The following is a 16,958-nucleotide window of genomic DNA, read 5'->3' on the forward strand; positions in this document are numbered from 1 at the left end:
TTCTCCTACTTTTCACATATGACAACATATTTGGTGGTAAATAACGTTCCCAAGGTCACACACGTAGCAAGTAAGAAAGTTAGGAATTAAACCCAGTCTTGTGTGAATCCAAAGCCTAGCTCTTTTCTGTTTATCACCCACCTACAGCTTGCCTTCATTAAAGGAAAAGTATATCCACTTAAAACTATCTTCACTCCCTCTCTCCATACCAACTAAGAATAAAAACATCAAAATACACTGGAAATAAAAAAGGAAAAAAGCTGTTGAACCCACAGTATGTGGGAATAGCAATTAATTGTCATGTAGGGATAAGCTAACATTAATATTCTTCAAAGAAAGCAACATAAAGCAGAGTCATTGAAAAGATAAAAGGATTTTCAACTCCTATTTATGTTTAATACAGCATATTTAGTGGAAAAGCATATAAGATACAGAGGTTAAAACCTACTAGAAAGGGTTAAGAAGTTCATAAAGTAAACTGAAAGTTAAAGTTCAAACTTCATAAAATTAATATGAAATCCCTTTAGCTAACATAAGATCATGTAACCAAAAACATCATACAACAAATAACATCAGTCAATATAATAAGAGAAGATGAATCCTACTAAAACACTTCTTTATGTTGCCCAGTCCAAATAATTGCTTTTCTACTTAACTGATTTGTGTTGATATTGATCACTATGTCCCAATAAGTATAATTTAATCTTATTAATTTATTATTTATGACTTGAGTGACTGCTATCAATCTAGAACAACACACAGATTAAAAGAAATAACCATACCTTCCATATCTATCAAGTGCATTTAAATTAGCTTTTTTCTTGATTAAAAATTTCACCACTTGCTGTTTTTGTTCATGTACGCCAAGCAAAAGTGGTGTGAGGCCACACTGTAAAACAATATAAAACAAAAACAATATTTAATTCAAAAAATTATGTATCTCTCTACTGAACTGGAAGCTTATGGACTTACACTCACAGAAAGTAAATAAAATTTGGTCGCTTCCTTCTCACTCTTCTGTACTTTCCCACATGCCACTCCTTCCCTTGGAAACATCCCTTCTCTGCCTCACCACATTAAATCTGATCATCTCAAAAACTCACTTTAAACATTTACTGTTTCCAAGACTCTTTGTTTCTAAACGAGCATTTGGCATGGCACTTTTGGATGATTTTTTTTTTTCATTTAAACAAAAAGCTTCTTGAGGGCAGGGGCTGTATCTTTTATCTCTATATTATCCAACCCTAAGACAAAATTGTTGTGTATAAAGCAAGAATTTGAATGTAAAATATTTCTTTAGTTTCACACGTTTTACCAAAGTTCAAGCTCCAACGTGCAATAAATATTGCTATTAATACTCACACTGCCCATTTCAAGAATTTTTCCAACACTTATTCATTTCAAATCTATTTGTATTTAATTTTTCCAGATTGTTAACTAGATAGATAATCAGTTCATAGGATTACTGAAACTAAGAGATTTCCTATCTGTATTCTTAATAACTCCATGGTTTTTAGTGTTTAAACCTGCCATCCTGATTAAGCCAAAGCTCTACAAACTTAAGAGACATACTGGATAGCCCATAATACAGCTTCAATTGACAAAAAAAGGTTTAGAATTTGCTACAATTCTGAGAAAACTCTGCTCTTAAAAACGACTTGCTGACCTAAGCACTTGAATGATTGAACAAAGGGACACAAAGTCCTGAGAGAGCCATCCTCTACTTATTGGAAGACTACTCACTGCAAATTTCTAAAGACCTTCTGAATGGCAGTGAATAACTGATGGTAGAAAGGAAAAGGTATTATTCTGTAAGCTGATAGATAGTGCCAATAATATTCATTTTAATGTCCCAATGACAGAGATAAGTCAGACTAGGCCAGGAATGGTGGCTCACATCTGTAATCTCTCATTTTGGGAGCCTGAGGTGGGTGATTCACTTGAGCCCAGGAGTTCAAGATCAGCCTGAGAAACATGGCAAAAACATCATCTCTACTAAAAAAAAAAAATACAAAAACAGATTGGAGGACCACCAGAGCTTAGGGACGTCAAGGCTGTGGTGATCTGTGACCGCACCACTGCACTCCAGCCTGGGGAACAGAGTGAGACCCCATCTCAAAAACAAACAAACAAAAATTTAGATTAATGTTATTGGAAAGGAAAGATTTAAAGGAATTAGCACATATGCAAATCCAACTCTTCTAGAAATATCTGAAGTTTCTGAGATATAAGAATTTACATATTACACTTATGTATTCAGTGGTTAAGCAGGAGTGTATCCGGATTTTGAGAAATTTGCTGTTGTTGTTGTTAGAGACAGGGTCTCATTATGTTGACCAGGCTAGACTAGAACTCCTAAGCTCAAGCAATCCTCCCACCTCAGCCTCCCTAGCAGCTGGGACTACAGCCATGCACCACCATGCCTGGCTTCAAGGAAACCTTTTAAAACATACATATCCAGGCTTTATTAGACTTACTCTATCAAAATCTTCAGGGGAAAACCTAGACTTGAAGATTATTTAAAAATTTTCCTGAGGTAACTGGAATGCACAACTCTAGCTGGAAGCTAGTGCAATAGACAATTATTTCAGTCTCATCTCTCATCCACATAAACAATTCCCTTTATCATTTGAGGATTTGGCCAAAAAGAGGAAAGAGTAGGAGAGAGACTCATTTGCTGAAAACACCACAAAATTTTCCCCGGTAAGAGTAGAAAAAGGTCTAGTAAACTCAAAATCCAACCTGATCTTTTTACTTATAAGCCCCTTATCTCCCACCTTCCCATCAAGACATTCTAGAATTGAAAGCAGAATTGAGACTCCAATTGGCCATTTCTACCAGAATAGGATACTAAGTTGGTTAATTACTTGTTATTTCTTCTACTCAAGGGTTTCCCACTACATTACCACATATTCACTGCCAATCTGGTTCCTCAGAGGCCTCCTAAAATTGATCTCTAGGCAGTTTACAACCCACTAACTCCCTCTCCCAAACTGAAAACTGTCATTCTCTAAAATGGAAAAGAACCCTGTCTCACCATATAAAGGAAACAAATGAATGAACAACAATAACAACACACACACACACACACACACACACACACACACAAAACCTCTTCATGGTCTTTTCCCCCATTACCTAATTTCCAAGTTGGCCTTGATATTTCTGATTGCTGCATTTTTCCCTTTCCACTTCTGCCTCATGAGGAATCAGAAATATCTTAAGCCTTGCCACTGGGAGATACATCACCTCATATCTATTAGTGTTTTTTTAGGAATTTGCCAAAGTAGCAGGATTACTATTCACTGAAACATGTTTAAGTTTTCTTGGAGTTTTAATGTAAAACCTATTCCAGGGCAAATTTTGTCATTTTACATTTGTTAGGGAAAAAAAAACTTGGCAGGGAAAAATTGAAAAAAAAAAAGTATTACCTTTTACAAATTCAGTGTTTTTTTTTTTAAAAAGCATTAACCACAAGTGCACTGAAAAAACTGTACCCTCTAATGCTTCTTTAAAAGTAACAATATTTAAAATAAAGTCTTAGATAATTAAGTCATTTCAAAATATTTTCATTCAGGTTATGCTTGAGCTTCCAAATATGGAAAACTGTCCCTTACACAGGTCAATGTTAACACGAATGCATTTCAGTATTTTGAAGATAAAATTGGTAGATCTATACCTTGTTTTTTGATTCAATATCAGCACCATATAAGAGCAGTGCTTTGGCCATTAATTTATCTTCATTGTAGATAGCATAGTGTAGAGCGGTATTTCCATACTCATCTGGAATATTTCGATCAGCGCCATGTTCCAGCAACATTAACACACATTCATCTTCCTGGCATTGTACGGCCTGTCAGTATTAGACCAAAAACAAATTATAAGTCCTAGGAATTCAAAATAACATTCCACAGCTTTCACCAACTAGTTATATTTAAATGAGAAAACTCATTTTTATGCTATCTATTGAAATCAAACCTACCTCACGCTGATATAGTTGGCTACTGCATACCTTTGTCAGAGCTGTCCTTTTTTTGTTGTCAAGGATATTAAGTTGACATCGTCTGTCCAGCAGGAGTTGTACTACTTCTGAATTTCCATTGGCAGAGGCCAAATGTAGAGCAGTCCTATGAGAGTGAGAAGACTTCAGGAAATTGTAGTGCACTAGCTAATGCCACATTAATGATTCATGTAGTTGCAAACACTGAATAGCCTATTACTCTGCCTTCAAAACAAACTCAATTTTCCTTTGAAGAAAGCACACTACTTATTACCTCTCATTAGTCACTGTATTAATGAAAGAGCAGCCTATTTGAATAGAAAGAGCATAGCTCTTGGATGACATTCAACTTGGGCTGGAATCCTACTTGAAGCTCTGTCACTTCCTAGCTGTTGCTTAGCCTTTTTGTGTCTCAATTTCCTCATCAATAAAATGGGAATGAAAATAGTCAGTTTCTCAGAGGAAACCACTGTAATGCTTAAATAAGACTCTACACAAAATATAGAATAGTTCCTAACACAAATAACAGCTCAAAAATTGTAAGATATTATAATTTTTACTAATACCGCTAAAGACAACATTTGAATTAAGTGAAATGATACAATTATACCTACACTTTCAGGTACATTTTAAAGATTACAGGTAGCGTTGTACTGTAATTTATTGAGTCTAAGATGATCATTGTCTCCATGTTTTAACATTTCTTACACTGAAATACCACTTATAATTCATGATTTACTATAATTATAATTGGCAGCATTTAAATAATTTTCTTAGTGAGACATAAAATAATGGGGCATCATACAATCCCTGGTGCCTTACATTAAGTAGAATATGTTATAATATAACAGGTCTGGGGCAGTTCCAGTCAGATGACTAGCATTTAGATAAATTTTAGTTCTTAAAAGAACTATGGAATAAGAGGGCTGAGGTGAAAACAAAAACAATTTTCTAAAATAATCTATTTCTTACTTTGGTTTTCAAAAACTTTAAGCCAAAGAAAACTTGAAATTCAAATGAATAGCATGGGCTCATTTTTTTCAATACTTAGATTTATACAATGTATGTACATCAGATATTTCCAATCATTCATATTAGGATTTAAGACTGTTATAAATTTTCTCTTTTTAAAATGGATTTATGAAACTATTTGTGGAGCTTTTTTCAACTTTTACATTCGGGGATACAGGTGCAGGATGCGCAGGTTGGTTAACATAGGTAAACGTGTTCCAAGGGGGTTGGTTGTACAGATTATTTCATTACCCAGGTGTTAAGCCTAGTACCCGTTAGTTCTATTTCCTGCTTCTTTCCTTCCTCTCACCCTCCACCCTCTGATAGGCCCCAGTGTGTGTTGCTTCCCTCTAGGTGTCTGTGTGTTCTCCTCATTTAGCTCCCACCTATAAGTGAGACCATGCAGTATTTGGTTTTCTCTTCCTATGTTAGTTTGCTAAGGATAATGGCCTTCAACACCATCCATGTCCCTGCAAAGGACAGGCTCTTGTTCTTTCTTTTATGGCTACATAGTATCCCATGCTGTTTATGTACCACATTTAAGTTCTTAAAACAGCTAAAACAGTCTTTACCCAAGTCTTATAAATTTTCAAAAGGGCAGTTAAGGGTTATCTTTTACTATTTTCCACCTTCAGAAGTGCTTTTGTTTGAAAGGAGGGAGGAAAAGCTTCAATTGAGATTAAGTCCTAATGCCCCAATTTTGATTCTCTCAGCTTGCTCAGGCGCAGCAGGTAAACATGAAGTTTTCAAAGGTGGAAGGATCCTGAGAGATGGCAGAATATGCCTGTCATATAATAGGTGTCTGGCTTATGTTTGATGACTAAACGGATTGAAAGAATGGATAAACATAGGTTGGAAGTTCAATATTTTTAAAAGAAAACTCCTGTTGAGCAATACATTTGCAATAGTAACGATCATTTATATTTGCTATTTTAGTTTTCATAAATATATAACTAAACTAAAATAATTAATCCATACTATTTACACGTTAATCTATATATAATAAAATGTATATACAATAAAATCTACCAGAAGAGGTAAACAGAAGCCCTCTACTTCTGAAGAGGGTAAAAGTTCACAGAAGATAGCCATCCACAGGTATAAAAATAAATAATAGAATGTGAGAAATTATTTGTATCTATGCAAGTAGCATATTCCTTCTCTTCCCAAGGATTATTTCATTACTAATGAAACTTAACTAAAACTTTTCAGATGTTCATTGCAGAAATCACAGATAAGAGAAAGGGAAAAACTTCACTTACAAATCCCCAGAAATAAGTTTGATTATATTTTCCACATATTTCCAGCTAACACAAGAGCAGATTCTGTTTGTGTATATGTATAACAAACTGATTTTTTCTATCTCGATATAGCAAAGTACATCTCTGCATGCCGACATATCTCTGTATCTACTGACACCCTCAATGGTTACATATTATTCCATCCTATGGATGCACTGAAATTTGTTCATAAAATCTTCATATGAGTTCTTCTCAATACATGGCTATTTTAAGCAATACTAAGAAAAACAGCTGTGTCTGTTTCATATAGATATTTCAGTATAATGGAATAGATGGGTAAAAGGCATACACATTTTAAAAATGTGGTTCTTACCATCAAAGTGTCTATTTGAAAAGTCGCAGCAACTTAAACTTTCAGCAAGTATATAAGTACCACTGTTCTTCACCCTCACAAACTTTGTGGACAGAAAACAGTATTTCATTCCTTTATATTTATTTATTTTTTTTTTTGAGATGGAGTCTCACTCCATCACCCAGGCTGGAGTGTAGTGGGGCAATCTCAGCTCACTGCAACCTCCGTCTCCCTGGTTCAAGCAATTTTCCTGCCTCAGCCTCCTGAGTAGCTAGGATTACAGGTGCATGCCACCATGCCCAGCTAATTCTTTGTATTTTTAGTAGAAATGGGTTTCACCATGCTGGCCAGGCTAGTATCAAACTCCTGACCTCGTGATCCACCTGCCTTGGCCTCCTAAAGTGCTGGGATTACAGGCATGAGCCACCATGGCCGGCCTTTCATTCCTCTTCTAACTTAAACAGAAAATAGTCTTTCATTCCTCTTCTAACTTCAATTCCTTCTCTTAGCAGGAATGCTATGTTTTCCTATGTGCACAGGTCACTGGTAGACATGCAAAAAAGTACCTTGCCCAATTTTAAATTGAGCTTATTTTATTATATCTGCATATATATATGCCGGTTTCAGTGGCTCATGACTGTAATCTCAGCACTTTGGGAGGCTGAGGTGGGTGGATCACAAGGACAGGAGTTCAAGACCAGCCTGGCAAAGATGGTGAAATCCCGTCTTGATTAAGAACACAAAAAATTAGCCAGGCATGGTGGTGGGTGCCTGTAATCCCAGCTACTTGGTAGGCTGAGGCAGAGAATTACTTGAACCAGGAACCAGAGGTTGTAGTGAGCTGATATTGCACCACTGCACTCCAGCCTGGGCTATGGAGTGAGAGTCTGTCTCAGAAAAATAAATAAATATTTGCACATATAAACAGGCATTTGTGTTTTCTTCTGGTACTTTTCTTCTTTTGTATCTTTAAAATTTTTAATCTATACTCCAGGAACTTATTTTTGTGACATAAAAATCTAGGTAGTTTTCTCCAAACAGCATGCATTTAATTTATGAATAATTCACCTTGTTTTACCAATATGAAACATCACCATTATCAAGTGCTAAATTCTTACATATATTTGGGTATTTCTGGATTTCCTATTCTGTTCTGTTCATTTATGTCTTTTCAGCTGTTAGTAAACAATTTGTGGAAATAACACATGCACATTTTGATATCTGGAAAAGCAAGTCTTTTTCCATTCTGTTACAAAAAATCAATTTATCACAATGATAAAATAATCATGTGCAATTTAAAGACACTAAGACTTTGCTATTTTTATTTGGCTTATGTAAAAGTGACAAACACAGAAAAAGCTCACATCTTAAGAAAAACGAACCTTCCTATTCAAAGATATGAACCATACTTCCCATTTCAGTTTCCTTTTAAGGTTACTCAGTAAAGAACGTATTTACATAGGGTACACATCGATATAAAATCCATATTGGATTTTATTTGAAAAATATTTAGCCCAGAAGTTGATATATTATGGGACTTAGTTCTCAATATACACCTTTCTATAGTGTATAGAACATTGTTTTAAAATGTGTACATTAAAAATAATCTGCTGCATCGACTTAATTTTGCGAGTTAAATCACTTTAAAACCGTCTATTAGTGTTCTATAAGGGAAATTATAATTGGATTGGAAATCAGTTAAAGTTTTGTTTTTGTGTTGCTGTTTATAAAGGGACCTGGGCCCTGACCTCTCTGAGGTTTCCACACCCAGGGTGGTGTGAGGCCTGCGGAAGAAGAGAAAGCCTGGCTCCTCCCTCCCTGCGCCAGGAGGGTATGTCCCCATCATCCCCCCATGTCCCGCCTCCTCCCATCCCAGGCCCGGTTACCTGTTTTGCTTGTCCCTCTTGTTCATGTCAGTGTCCCTGAGCATGACGATGAGATCCTTTCTGGGGACTTTACCCCACCAGGCAGCTCTGTGGAGCTTGTCCAGATCTTCTCGACGGACGTGGTACCTCGGCTCCATGAAGGCGCTGTCATCGTAGTCTCCCCAAGTGCCCACGTTGCTCTTGCCGCTCCCCCTGCAGCAGGGGAAGCAGTGACAGCACCACTTGCCCATCTTGCTCCTGAGTGTCTTCATAAAGGAGTTGTCATGGTCTCCAGAAGTGCCCACATTGCTCGTGCCGCTCCCCCTGCAGCAGGGGAAGCAGTGGTGGCAACACTTGCCCATCTTGCTCCTGAGCGTCTTCATAAAGGAGTCGTCGTGGTCTCCAGAAGTGCCCATGTTGCTCTTGCGGCTCCCCCTGCAGCAGGGGAAGCGGTGGTGGCACCACTTGCCCATCTTGCTCCTGAAATCAAATGGCTTCTTCACAGCAGAGGCAGCAGGCATTGAACAAACCTCAGCCACCATCTGCTTTTAACAGCCAGGGGAGGCCGGTAGTAGCGAACAGATCGCGTCTACCAACCAGTTTCACCAACTAGCAGGAAACCCTGGGTTTCCAATCTGTTTGAAGAGAAAGGTCAATCCCAGCCAAAACTTGCCAACCCCAGCAAGGGAGCCCAGCCCACCCCACCCAGGGAAAACCCACACCCACCCGGGGAAAGCCCACGCCCACCAGGGGGACCCCACGCCCACCCCAGGAAAGGCCAAGCACCCCCTCCCAAGGAAACACCCAGCCCAGTCAAGGGAATGCCAAACCCAGCAGAGAAAAGGTCAAGCCCAGCAAAGGAATGCGAGGGAGGAAACGCCAATCCAAGCAAGAAACACCAGGCAAAGCGACTAACAGCCAAGCCAAGCTAGGAACGCAAGGCCAAGCGAGGAACGCGAAGCGAAGCGTACCCGTTACAGGTAAGCCAAGCCGTTATGCGCGTGCGGGGCGCGCGTGCGGGGCGCGCGCCTCAGACGTTATGCGGCGTGCGCGTGAGGCGTGCGCGTGTCATTGCACGTGGTGCAGGAAGTGGCCGATGTGTGCAATCCGCGTGCGCAAGTCTTGGCGCCACAAATGTCAGTGACAGCCTTGCGTTACTGGCAAAGTTCATGGGAGTTGGCCCAGCTTTCTGGCCACTGAGGAGAAGCCTGTGGTGGGAAAAAGCCTCTTGAAGCAGGACTGGGGCTAGAGCGCCTGGAACTCGAGGATGCTGACAGCCTCCTCTGAAGAAAGCCCCCAAGACACTAGTGGTGGCGCTGTTGCGGGTGGCCGCCGCTGCAGCTTAGAGCTCTGGTTGGCGGAGCTGGATGCAAATGGCCTCAAAATCTCCGAGCACAAGACGCCCACGGAGCCCAGGGCCTGCCTGAGGCGCCTTCCACACCTGCTCCTCCTTGGTCCGCACCCAGAACACAGGGCCATCAGCAACGGGGCACTCGGGGCCACAGAATCGGGGCTGGGCTGCTAGCTCCTGCTGTGGTGCCCCCTGCCTGGTGTCCAAACCAGGGCCAACAGCTGTGGGGCTTCTGGCCCGGGGTGCTTCGCTTCACTGGCATGCAGTAGGGTTGAGGTGCAGGCCGCTGTCTCCAGGCCTGCAAGAGGGAGCTGGGAGGAGCACCTACCACTGATGGGGAGATGCAGGAAGGCACCCCCACGTGCAGATCCTGGGAACAGGACACTGCCAGCACCAGGGAGCCAGATCGGAGCCTCCCTGGCAGCCTGTGAGCTGGACCCAGGCAGTGGCACCTCGACCCTCCTGCTGGGACCCTCCTGCTGTGCAGGCTTATGCAGCCAGGCTCCAGGCTGCTTCACCCATACTGCAGGTGCTTTGGTGTGGGAGGAAAAATGCATTCTGGCCAGGCACTGTGGCTCACGCCTGTAATCCCAGCACTTTGGGAGGCTGAGGCGGGCGGATCATAAGGTCAGGAGATAAAGACCATCCTGGCTAACACGGTGAAACCTCATCTCTACTAAAAATACAAAATACTAGCGGGCATAGTGGTGGGCGCCTGTAGTCCCAGCTACTCGGGAGGCAGGAGAATGGCGTGAACCCGGGAGCCGGAGCTTGCAGTGAGCCCGAGATCGCATCACTGCAACCTGGGCGACAAAGCAAGACTCTGTCAAAAAAAGAAAGAGAGAGAGAGAGAGACAGAGACAAAGACACAGACGGAGACAGAGAGACAGATGGAGAGAGAGAAAAATGGATTCTAAGCCTGGGACACCGACCTGCTCTTGCCAACAAAAGCAGAGGGGAAGCCAATTACAAGTGCAAAAAAAAAGTTTTTATTTCAGTGGGATGAATGTCTAGGTGTGCAGTCACTGGAGTAAACATCACTGGGACATGCTGTGTAATTCTTTGTGTACATTGCTGAGTTCTACTGCTAATGTTAGCCCATTTCATTCATGAAATTGGTAATTTATAACATCCCTTTTTTCTTTATCATTATTAGTTAAGGTTTGTCAATTTTCTAGATATTTTCAAAGAACCAGCTTTATTTCTTTGCTTTTCTTTGTTGTTTTCTTTTGGCTGTTTCATTTATTTCTGCTCTTTTCCTTATTATATTCTTTCTTATATTTGTTTTGATTTTATTTTGCTACTATTTTCTGCTTTCTTGATGTGATAGCTTGAATTTTTATTTGAGAGATTTCTACTTTTCTATTATATACATTTAGTGAAATGCATTTTCCTCTCAGCACTGACGTCAACTGTGTTAAATCAAGTTTGATATGTTGTATTTTTATTTTTATTCAGTTTAATATATTTAATTGTTTCCCTTGAGACATTCTCCTTAGAAATGTGCTTGCTGTTTAGCACTATTCACAATAGCAAAGACATGGAATCAACCTAAATGCCCATCGGTAATAGACTGGCTGAAGAAAATGCAGTACCCATACAACATGGAATACTATGCAGCCATAAAAATGAAGGAGATCATGTCCATTGCAGGGACATGGATGGAACAGGAAGCCATTATCCTCAGGAAACTAATGCAGAAACAGAAAGCCAAACATCTAATGTTCTCACTTATAAGTAGGAGCTGAACAATGAGAACACATGGACACAGGGAAGTAAGCAACACACACTGGGGCCTGTGGATGGGGGAGGGAGAGGGAGAGCATTGGGAAAAATCTCTAATGCATGCTGGGCTTAAACCGAGGTGATGGGTTGATAGGTAGGGAAAACCACCATGGCACAAATTTACCTATGTAACAAACCTGCACATCCTTCACACCTACCCCAGAACTTAAAATAAATAAAAATGTAAAAAAAAGAACTAAAAAGTATGCTGTTTATTTTTCAAGTATTTAAGATTCTGCTGTTATTTTACTTTTTTATTTTTAATTTGATGCCATTTTGGCTGGAGGATACATTCTACAGGATTTCAGTTTTTAAAAAATTCTTAATGTTTGTTAAAATCCAGGATACAGTCCATTTTGGTTTATGTTCTGTGGGTACCTAAATGTTCTGCTGTATTCTGCTGCTAGGGGGTGGAACCTGTTTTTTTCTTCTTTTTTTATCTCCAGGTACAATTTGCCCTATGAGACACCTGATATAGTAAGTAGCCCATCAGGTATCCAGCAGTAAAAACTAAATTAGTGGAAGGAAGTCCTGTCCCAACTGGTTTGACATATTGTGGCTGAATTTTTAGGTTTTAGTGAAAATAATAATGATGGCTTGATCTTCAAAGTTTTTTTTTTTTTTTTTTTACCATTTCCCAAATAGCTGGGGATTATTGTAGTGTAACCACTTAAAACTCTGATGAAATGTGGAAAGAATTTCTTTTTCTAATTGATACTTTGTGAGTGCAACTACTTTGCATTGTGCAGAGAGAAAAAAATATATTCCAGGCATTCGCCAAATCAAAAGTGCATGAACAAGTCCCTAAATTTCTTCCTGTCCTCAGATTTCCACCATAAAGTTTCAGACCAAATAAAAAATTGTTTTTTCACTAATTTTCTTTGAGGAAATGTAAGAGAAAAAAAAGAAAGAAACAAGTGTTTTGAAGGGTAGAATTTTGGCAATTATATGAGATTGTAAAATCCGAATGTGGATTAGCTTCAACCCATCAAAGATTCAAGAACAGCTACAGTTCTAAGAATGAGCCAAAAAAAATGGGTATGCATTGAGGGGAGGGAATTAGGAAGGGAATTTATAGCCATTCAGACATTTCCCAACATTAAGCCTTCATGAATTTTGCATTGGAAAGAAATATTTATAAATTAAGAAACTCAGTATCCAGTCCACCCTGTGATAAATACTGCAATGTGCCCAAGCATTCCAATTTGAGTATGGCTTTGTGCTTTGCCAATCATAACAATGGGAGATAGAAGTAATAAGAGCCTGCATGAAGCACTGTGCTAATGATAATTTTCCCAGTAAGAACAAAAGAGAGGCCATTACTTTTAAACATCATTGAATATAATCAAACACTAGGTAGGCTTGTCTGTATTTAGATTTTATAACTCTACGGTTATAGCTATAAAGTAAAAAAGACATATTATAAAATTTCTGTCATTAAGAAAACTATTTATTATTACAAATGTGAATTTCTCTAGACGGTAAATTCTTTGGAATTAGTTGACTTCATGTAAGTTGATTTGTTCAGTAACACAGAGTAGACTTCTTGTAAATAGGAACAAGTGTGCATCTGATCAAGATCCACTATTTTCTTATATGTATATTCCTTTTCTGCCCTCCCTCAGAATACTATCTTTCACAAAACAACACACATCTCTTCCACCAACTTCTCCCCAGAATATTGCATATTCGATCAGTGTCCAAAAATGTTAGATACAGAATGTTAAATTACTATTAGGTTCACGCAAATGTAGTTGTGATTAATGGCAAAAATCGCAATTATTTTTGCACCAACCTAATAGTAACATTGAAACACAATATTAGTTATTCAACATCAGAAAGATCTTCCAGAACAGTCATCACCACAGATGGGCCAAACTATTATTTGTAGGGCACTGCAGTAAGTTAGAATTTTATCAAATTCATAAATTAATGGATATTTTGTTAAGGGATATGAACAGCCTGTAGTATAAATTTGAGCTATACATTGTTGGGAGAACAAAATAATAAAACGATATAATAGTAGCAATCACGTGTGACCTTTCTGTCACACTTACAACTTTCAATGCACTTGTCTACTTATTATTTCATGTGTGGATGGGTTAGCTGAGTGGTGGGGCCATCAGATGACATATATACAGATGACTCCCTTCTATACACCATTCTGCCATTAGTTGATGTATATTTTACTTTTACTTTTCCCTTCCCATTTCACTACTAGTTAAAAATCCTAATCTTGAGTTCTAAATCACACCTAGTTTTACTCATGTGTAGTTGTACCTGACAAAGAATTACACTACATAAATTCCATCCATTAGAGGTGTGGCCGAATGGACGGAAAACCATTAACATTGATTACTTCAGTGCATGTGGGATTGCAAATGCAGATGAGAAGGAGAAGATTTTTATTTTTTCTTTATATAAGTTTACCTTATGTATTCTAATGCAAGGCTCAAGTATCATTTATAGTGAAACATTAAAATGTTCTTAAAAGTTCATGTCCTTAATGTTCTGTAAAGGAAGCATAAACTCATTTATTGCAACAAATGCAACAATTTATTTCATTCCTCAGATTATTGATCCTGATATAAATAAAACTGTTCAGAACTTGCACAGAGATATTTAAACGAACAAAGAAACAAAAAATCTAGGGAAGAAGTGAAGAAAAGAATGCTTTTTAAATTACTTAATCATTGTTGATGGACTGAAAACATCCAACTTACATCTCCTGAATTAAACCTGATATTTTCTTGGAGAGTAGTGAGGAGTAGTTGAGGGTAGATAGGAAAGAGAGTGTATTTTGAAAAATGTAAAATTTAGAGAAGCTTAATTTAAACACTCCCTGTGTGTCAAAGAGCTATTAAATAAAATTTTCATGATTTTAATATAAGTGAATCTGAACTAGCATATGGTCTAAGTTTCTTTTAAGTTGCACAAGGATTTAAAATATAGGGGAAAAAGATCACTTGGCAAATATGTTTTTGGTTTTGAAAAACTTCCAAATGTTTAAAAAGTACTTTTCAAATCAACCATACCCATATGCATCCAGGTTTTCTCATCCTCACCAGTGAAGGATAAAAAGAAATAGAATTAAGGCAAAATGGATGGAGAGGTGATACATATGCTGTAAAACTATGTCAGAAATATCAGTTGATTCTTTAGGGAACTGGTTAAAAAAATAAATTTAGTCCTTATGGCAATTTAACCCAAAGAATCTAATACTTATTCTTAGTGGCTTAGGATCATGGATGATATTAATCTGTCACAAAATGATTCTATGACTATTTCCAGAAGTGGAAAAGTGCAGAAATAGAAAATGCATATGATATTGCTATTTTATTTTGTTCCAAGTCTTGTTACTATTGGTGGAAAACAGTGTTCCAAAGGAATGAACATTTAGATAAATTATGGCATGAAGAATCATTTTCAATCCTTTATGCATAGATGCATTGATAATAACTGAACATCTTTGGCATCTGGCTTCCAGATACGGTGACGATTCCTTCAAGACATCTAGAAATTAAATAGATGTGCATGAACACTTTAAAAAATGTAAATACATTAAATGTCAGTTATTTTGAAATAAGTTATTTTTTTAAACAGGAAGCATTTTTAATTAAAAATTAGAAAATAGCTATATTTGGACAATTAGTTACTCAATGTTTTTTCCAAATAACAGATGAAATATACTTTGATGTTTTTTGTTTTAAATAAATGCAAATATATGGATGCAAAACAAATCAAACATTGCTACAAATGAAATATATGTGCTGTCAGTAATTCTCAAACATTGAATAATATTCAGTGAACTTCAACACATACCTTTGGTGGCCCGTTAAAATTCATTATAATGAATTTTGAATTAGATTCCAAAATGAACACACTATTTTCTTAGCTTTTAGCGTCTGTCGTTTTTTTCTATTTTCATTTTTCTTTTTTTTTTTTGACTGAGGTGGCGTCTCACTCTGTCACCCAGGCTGGAGTGCAGTAGTGCAATCTCGGCTTACTGCAAGCACCGTCTCCCAGGTTCAAGAGATTCTCTTACCTGATCTTCTCAAGTAGCTGGTTACAGGTGCGTGCCACCACGCCCAGCTAATTTTTGTATTGTTGGTAGAGATGAGGTTTCACCATGTTGGCCAGGCTGGTCTCGAACTCCCGACCTCAGGCGATCCACCCACCTTGGCCTCCCAGAGTGCTGGGATTACAGGCATGAGCCACTGCACCTGGCTGGTTTTTTTTTTTCTATTTTCATTACTAAGACTAAACAATAGTTATGTGACTGAATACAGCTGATCATTTTACCAACTCCTTTCAGCAAATTCATTTTGTCATTTTAATTAAGTTCAAATTTAAGAAGTGAATAAATATAGATACTATAGCACATATATTTCCCAAAACATAATATAATATGTGTGTGTGTGTGTGTGTGTGTGTGTGTGTGTGTGTGTGCGCATTTGGGAAATAAAAGAATATTATATTTTACTCAAACAACATCAAACATGCGGTCAGGTAAGTTTGATGAAGAAGGTAATATTTCAGCCTAAGAATGAGAATTCTGTAAGACAATATGTTACTTTATAGTATCAGTTATGTGACCCTTCCACACTGATATTTTGGGTGCAATTGCACCCTCTTTGCCATATACTCTTGGGAGAATAGAAGGTTCTTCACATTTTTCCATTCATTGTAACTTCTCCTGTAGGACAGCCCACAGATACATTTCCTGGACTATATTAAGGAAACAAAAGCAAACAAATATGAGAAAATAATAAAGGTAAGTGTCTGGGAGGGTGAGAAATCAAATTCAGTGGGGTTTAAACTATATCTCATACAAGTGCCCCAAAGTTGTGCTTTTGGAGAAATTCACCTTGGATAGAGACATGGTCAAGTGACCATGTCTCTTTACCTTTACCTTTTTTAAAAAACAATACATAGCTGTATCCTTGGAAGAGAGGCAAGGAGTGCTGTAGGGTGACTATCTTTGATTTCTGTTGTGGTTCAGAGGAAGTGTAACTTTCTTAAAAGATACCTTGACTTTTGTCACATTTAGCTATTCGTTCCTTTTTATTTAGGAAAAAAAGGCTGAGCCTGCTGTGGCTTGGGCTCTTATTATCTTTTCTTGGGCTTCTTGGATCTCATAAATAACTCTACTTTTATTGTTGCCTTCTCCAAAGGAACCTGAATACCAGCATCACCTTCATTTACCCTAAAGCATGATTCTCTGCCTAAGAAAACCCCTATGGTTGACATTTACATTTACTTTATACCTCTCTTAATCTTTTGAGGAATGCCTCTCTACCTATTCTGCATGGTAAAGTTCTAATTAATTACAACTATGAAACAGATATTTCCT

At 38.1% G+C, this 16,958-nt stretch overlaps 1 protein-coding gene across 1 annotated transcript in view; it reads right to left on the bottom strand.

The window, feature by feature from the left end:
- Window positions 1-9,483, bottom strand: part of LOC100615278 (POTE ankyrin domain family member B3) — a 32,848-nt gene extending 23,365 nt beyond the window's left edge. Inside the window, 4 exon segments of the mRNA XM_054667310.2 lie at window positions 783-889; window positions 3,680-3,853; window positions 4,013-4,127; window positions 8,491-9,483. Coding sequence (XP_054523285.2) covers window positions 783-889; window positions 3,680-3,853; window positions 4,013-4,127; window positions 8,491-9,011 — 917 coding nt within the window. The 5' untranslated portion in view covers window positions 9,012-9,483.
- Between the last annotated feature and the right edge of the window lie 7,475 nt (window positions 9,484-16,958).

This window comes from Pan troglodytes, chromosome 16 (genome assembly GCF_028858775.2).
Source record: "Pan troglodytes isolate AG18354 chromosome 16, NHGRI_mPanTro3-v2.0_pri, whole genome shotgun sequence".
NCBI lineage: Eukaryota > Metazoa > Chordata > Mammalia > Primates > Hominidae > Pan > Pan troglodytes.